The 6,754-nt window shown below is 34.1% G+C and overlaps 1 protein-coding gene and 1 long non-coding RNA gene across 2 annotated transcripts; one reads left to right on the top strand and one right to left on the bottom strand.

Moving 5' to 3' along the window:
* The first annotated feature begins 1,356 nt into the window (after positions 1-1,356).
* LOC141668053 (phloretin 4'-O-glucosyltransferase-like) lies at positions 1,357-3,007 on the top strand. Its single transcript, XM_074474739.1, has one exon. It carries the CDS (start codon positions 1,496-1,498, stop codon positions 2,834-2,836), a length of 1,341 nt encoding a protein of 446 aa, XP_074330840.1. The 5' UTR covers positions 1,357-1,495; the 3' UTR covers positions 2,837-3,007.
* A 1,598-nt stretch (positions 3,008-4,605) lies between these two features.
* Positions 4,606-6,176, bottom strand: LOC141668961 (uncharacterized). Its single transcript, XR_012553277.1, has 4 exons — positions 5,804-6,176; positions 5,592-5,662; positions 5,076-5,236; positions 4,606-4,939 (listed from the first exon to the last, which is right to left on the bottom strand). It is a non-coding gene; the product is annotated as an uncharacterized LOC141668961 (long non-coding RNA).
* Positions 6,177-6,754: the final 578 nt, after the last annotated feature.

The following is a 6,754-nucleotide window of genomic DNA, read 5'->3' as shown; positions in this document are numbered from 1 at the left end:
CGCGCCTACTACCTTCACAATTCCCTTATCTTTTCCTTAATTTTAGGCATAAATATCCCAATTTTGATCAACTGACCCGATTTTGACCCGAACAAGATTTATATCAAATTTTGGATAATAACAGTTTCTAAACCCCATAGCTCATGGATTTAAGAAATGGGTTTTAAATTAAAATTACTCAGCCAAATACAAATACAAGTATGGGTTTTATCCATTTTAATCTTATACCTTATACCTAATATTATTGAACCAAACACCCCTTAGTTATTTGTAATCCATCAGCTCCTTGATCATTGGCGTGAGAATATTGGGGCAAACGTCCATCTTTGTCTTTCATAATAAATTATGAAAAAATTTGAAGCATTTATCTTTTGGGAAATAATTTACTTTTAATGTCCATAACAAACGGGGTTGACCGACCAACTAGCATTATTTATATATTTGATCGGAGAAAAGCAATATCAAGACTATACTAAAGTACTATGGGGTCGTTTTTTCCGAAAATTTGAGTATGTTTTGTTCATTCCAAACTTATACCAAAAACTCGCTCGAAATCAGATTTAATATCTTAAGGGAGAGGTGGGTATATACAGAGGTATGAGGTATCAGATTTAATTTTATTATTCGTCTTTATTTCTACTATTAAATATAATCTATGTAAACATATTTTAAATTTGATATATTATTTAATTTTAAATAAAATTATAATAATATTTCTCTAATGCCAATTTGTAAGATTTAATTTATTAAAAAATATTAAATTATTATTTAATTGGTTAAATTATATTTTACTAATCATATACTTTTTTAGTAATTTTTTATTTGTAAATTGTGTAAGAATTAATTTCAATATACAACGTATATTTGCACATAATATGAGAATCAAAATTGAAATGTCGATTATATTTAAAATAAAACAGATTCATTCTTGAACCAAACACATAATATCAGAAATCATTATTCATCACCATAATAGTCTAAGTCGATTCCTGATTTTAAACTTATACCGACTTCTCAATCAAACGATCCCTACAAGGTATAAAATAGGGGATATGATATCTGGAGTATCAATCAGAGAGAGCACAGACTATTCCCTGAGAAGATGATAAAGACGTTATCTCTATTTCATTTATTTCTTTACGTTTTTGTTTTTTAATATATTTTTTAATTTCTTATTTTTCAAAAAGTTTAAAAGAAATTATAATATAAAAATTAATTACTTTCACTATTTTTTTCGCAATACCAACTTGATCCTACAACTCTATTTACTTTTCTTAAATTTCCCTTCTAATTTATATTTTTCTAATTTTCGTGATTAAATTTCATCCGATCAAAAGATTGGTTGGGGACGAGGGAGGGGTGTCGGGGAGAAAACCAAAATTACTTGTTGGCCCCGCATCTTGCCTTTATATGCAGAGTATGCTTCATAGTGTTCTATTGGCACACAGGCCACATACAGATTAACACAGAGAGAAAGGAAAGAACAAAAACCAAAATGAATGATAAACATTTCTTGCTTCTTTCTCTAGCAGCTCAGAGCCACATTAACCCTACTCTACAGCTCGCTAAGATCCTCACGGGCCATGGTGCAAAAGTCACCTTTGCCACCCCTACCTCCAGTCTCAGTCGTCTCAACGACCTTCCTACAGTTCCTGGCTTATCCTACGCCACTCTCTTTGATGGTAGTGAACAAGACAATAATGAATCAGAAGACGGGAAGAAGAAGGTTCATATCAACGACTACTTGTCTACTTTAGGGCGCCTGGTGACTTTAATAGTGTATGTTGTGCTGTTACCTTGGGTGGCAGAGGTGGCGCGTGAAATGCACATCCCATCCGCTTTTCTTTTCATTCAGTGTGCTATTGCATTCACAATCTTCCATCGCTTCTTCAATAGCCATGATGGTCTCCATGCATATAATGATGATTTTCGACTTGATGCTTCGGTAAAATTACCTAATATGCCATTGTTCACTAGCCATGACATTCCTTCTTTCCTTTTACCCGGTAATGACTATCATTCCTCCATGGTCCCTATTTTCAGAGAGCACATACAGACCCTAGAAAAAGATCCTAAGCCATGTGTTCTCATTAACACTTTCGATGCACTAGAAAAGGATTTTATTCATTCATTTCCTAGCATCAAATTTTTGCCAATAGGACCCTTGCTTCCATCTGCAATTTCAGATAAGCATGCCTCGAAGGACAAGTCATTTGGTGACCATATGTTTCAGTCCCCTAAACAGGATTATCTAAGCTGGCTCGACTCCAAACAAGACAAGTCGGTGATTTACGTGTCATTTGGAAGCATATTGTTGTTAACAGAAACCCAAAAAGAAGGAGTTTTGCAAGGTTTAAGGGAGAGTGGGAGGCCATTTTTGTGGGTCATACGTGAGATTAAGGATGAAGAACTAAATTCCATTAGGGAGAAGAATTGTATTAGTGAAGAAATAGGAATGATAGTACCGTGGTGTTTACAAGTGGAAGTTCTTAGACACCGTGCCATGGGGTGTTTTGTGACACACTGTGGGTGGAACTCGACACTGGAGAGCATCACTAGTGGTGTGCCTGTGGTGGGGTGTCCATGCTTCTCAGAGCAGAAGACCAATGCGAAGATTATAGAGGAGTTGTGGAAGAACGGAGTAAGGGTAAAAGAGAATGAAGAAGGGGTGTTTTTGAGAGAAGAGATCAGGAGTTGTCTGGATATTGTGATGGGAGAAGAAGAACAAGGGAATGAAATAAAAGGCAATGCTAAGAAATGGAAAAATTTGGCAACTGAAGCTGTGAAGGAGGGTGGTTCTTCACGTAACAATCTTCTAAATTTTCTAGAAATGTAAGCATCAGTAGTGATTATTTTACAAGTACGAAGATGAAGATATATGACTCGCAAAATGATCTCAAATTTTCTAAAGACGCTATCTTAGTCATCATTACTTAATTTTTTTTTAATCAAAACATTTGTAGTGAAAATTAAAGAGCAATCTAAAGAGAAAACCATCTTACTCAAATTCGAAAGCTTCTATCTGGATCCTTGGGTAAGTCAGTTACCTTATAATTTTACTACCGTTTTTTTCAAATTCCTATATTTCTTATTAAGATGATTTTACTATAATTTACATGTATATGCAATTGATTAATCTGCTTATCATAAAATTAGATAACCCCTTATATAGATATAAATATAAATATACCAACTACAATTAAAAAGCCCTTCCTCAGGCCATAGACACACTTACACTTTCACATATAATAAATATCTTGCCTACAAATTTCTTCTTGCTTATAATAATGTAGCTCTCTTATCCATGTTTTAATGTATGTTCTGTCTGTAAAACTATTCTATCTTTTGAATAAAAATGAAGGTCAGCTAGTATTGAATCTCGTTCCATTAAAAATCCGTCCACACTGTTCCCAGAAGTTTGACCCCTTCCTACTCGCAACACATAGGGTGGATCTCTGCCATAAACTACTTTAAATAGACTGACCTTAATTTAGCGGTGAGGAGAAGTATTGTATTGAGAATTCGGTCCAAGACTAATGAGAGGTTTAAGTTGTGTTCATTTGGGACTTTAAGCTGGATCTTAAATCATTGAGATGGTAGCTTTAAGCACAAATCCTTTTTTCTATCTAATGCCTAATGTTATGGGGCCAGAACTACAGAAGTATTTCCTTTTTGTTGGGTGCTGCAGATATGTACTACATATGTAGGATGACTTTATTTGCACAAAGAATGCAACTTGCTATGACATTTTCTGCATAACTGGTTTGTTTTACACCTTAAAACCTACATCCTGATGTAAATGGCCTTATAGTGTTAATGAAGCAGCATGCACTCATAGTTGAGGCATCCGATTTGGTTATGGGTTAAAAGATACATTTCTCATACCTTGAGCGTGAAAAAGTACACCGTAATATACTTTTATAATGTAATAAAATTATTTTTTGGTAAACCATATTTAACCTATAATGTGTATTACATACCGATACAGGTCCTATGAACTAAATCGATCCGGATTTCAAGTACAATGGGTGAATCAAATCTCGGATGAAAAATAATCTCCCTGGTATCTAGAATGCCAACCACTTTCTGAAATTGAAGTAGTACTAACAAGAACTCTATGGATCACTCAAGTCTGATCCCCCGTCTTATATGACATTGATGCAATTGCTCTATATTCAATTTCTTTACATTTTTCTAGGCTTACATGTTGTACCGCATAATTCTCAGTAACAGTCTTCTATAGAATTGTAATTTGTATATGAGGTTGCTAGTAGGGGATCTAGTGACAAATACAGTTATTATATCTATGGTAAAGTATGAGCCACAAGTGATATGGACATGCATAGTTTGGCAGGAAGAGTGTCTTTGATGCCTTTTGTATCTGAATGAGTCATCTTGATTTTACTGCTATATATACATAATACAATGTAATACATTATAAAGAAAGCTTAGACTCCACCAGATTAGTCATTTATAAACCAAGGGGAAGCTACATATCTGTATACTAGTTTTAAGAAAAAAAATTGCAACAAAGGTATGCTACAGATACAAGCTATAGAAATAACATGATCAACAGTAACGCGACAGTAAAAGCAAAATCCACAAACTGATAAAAATTGCAGCATCAACAAAAAATTTCCAAAACATCTCATTCACTATATAAGTTTGATCATATCTTTGTAAATATCTATAAAGGCAAAAGAGACAACTACAATCAGGTATAAACTGTGTACCAACGAGGCAACGACAACTAAGGATTCCATCCTCATGCAATAGCCACGCTTATACCTTCACATGTAATGTATCTTGCCTATAAGTTTCTTCTTGCTTACAATCATGTAGCTCTCTCTCTTATCCATGCTTTAATGTATCTTCTGTCTGTAAAATCAAGTCTATATTTTGCTTCCACCCCTCCAGGCTCCAGCTCCTCCCTCCACATCTGTTCCAGAATACAGTAACCAACATAACTTTAAAAACCAGTAAATAGATTTTAAGTCAGAAATTCAGTACTAAACTCAGTGAATGAACCGTGTATCAATCAATTAACAAAACTGAATTTGAAGTCAGTAACGAACCTTAATTTGTCAATGCAGTCTCATTGACACTACAATTCCTGTTACTTGCAACAATTTGTCCCTTCGACTCTAAATTTGGCAGATGAACTGGATGACAATCTAATGCCAGCGGTGTATCAGACTTGGATTTTAATAGTTGCTTATGCCTTCGCCTAAGGAAGCTGATGAGATACATTATCAGAATCGAAACTGAATCACTATTAAACCAAAATAAACATATATAGGTTTGTCTAGTGCGTGCGGTCTAAGCACTAAATTTCATAATTTTTTGTGCATACAAGGGGATCCGTCATTATTAATAAGGAGCCAATCCAATTTTGTCATCTAAGTAATTAATGTGTGCCCATGAGCACACACTAGAAAAACCGAACATATATATCCCTCTCATAATGTACACAAAACTTATCCCTAGTCACAAAAATGGAGAGATTGTCTCGATGAACACAAGCCTCAATAACTCAATAACTCATAAATCTACAAAATTCAAATTATAGCTAAAAGGAAGATACACATTACCTAACTTGAGCCAAAAGGTTGTTCCTTTTATCAAGTGTACTCTTCAATTTCTTCTTCTTTGCAACATATTCCTATCACATCACATAAAATACAATACAACAAACAATCAGTCATTGCTAAAACAATTAAAAAAAATAGGTCTTGATCAAAATTCACAAAAACCCCATAATCAAGAATTGATTAGAAAAAGAAAGAAAGATCAAAGATAGAACCTTTTGCAATTCCAAGTAGTCTTGCAAGAGGTTTTGATACTTAGACTGCATCCTAGCATCTTGTTGTACATTGTTATTAGTAAAAGCCCTTTTCATCATCTTGGTCAAAAATAAAGAATGAGTAGAGCCAGATAAGAGAAGTATATATAGAGGAATAAAAATAAAGATAAAAAAGAAGGGTCATTGGAGAAGTTCGATAAGAAAACGGATTGGTGGGTTTTGTTGGAGTTAGGATTGGATTTGGTTGATGAATGCAGAATAAGAAACTTAAGATTTTTGATACGACGTATGTATTTAACTATTTACGTATCTTCTAGACTGTAGTGTAGTGTGTTTTCCTGTAATGGCTTCAGGGATTTTTGTAATATCAACAGGATTTTAGACAGTGTAGTCGGATTGTATGAGTAATGGGCTGTGGCCTGTGAGCCTCTGATGTGATCCCGGGCTTTTTTAGAGTTTAAAACCAATATTTTCTCAAACATCAGAAATTATTAAAATTACTGTTTTTTTTAAATATATCATCTTCACTGTATCTATTGCTCGATTGCTCGATTGCCTCTGCGTGGACACTCCTAATTTGATCTATTTGTCACTTTCGTAAATGAAGCTCCATTAATGGAATTTAAGATACAGAAATGAAACATATACATACAGCAATCATGAAAAAGAAGAAGATATTCATTCAGTAAAAATAAGTTTATTTTTACAACACTACTTCACTTTTGCTCTCTCCCTGACTGACTTATATACTTGATACAAGACTAATTGTGAGCCACTAATCTGTAACTAACTTTTGCTGAGCGGTATTGTGCTGGACCTGAGCTGTCATGTGCTGGACCTGAGCTGGCATATCAGAGTTTAGCATATCAGAGTTTATATCAGATTTTATCATATCAGATTTTAGCATATCAGAGTTTAGCATATCAGAATTTATTTTTGCTGTGTCTGAAG

Source organism: Apium graveolens, chromosome 6, assembly GCF_009905375.1.
Source record: "Apium graveolens cultivar Ventura chromosome 6, ASM990537v1, whole genome shotgun sequence".
NCBI classification, from domain to species: Eukaryota; Viridiplantae; Streptophyta; class Magnoliopsida; order Apiales; family Apiaceae; genus Apium; species Apium graveolens.
The sequence above is the reverse complement of the archived record's forward strand: the minus strand, read 5'-3'. Positions and strand labels throughout refer to the sequence as shown.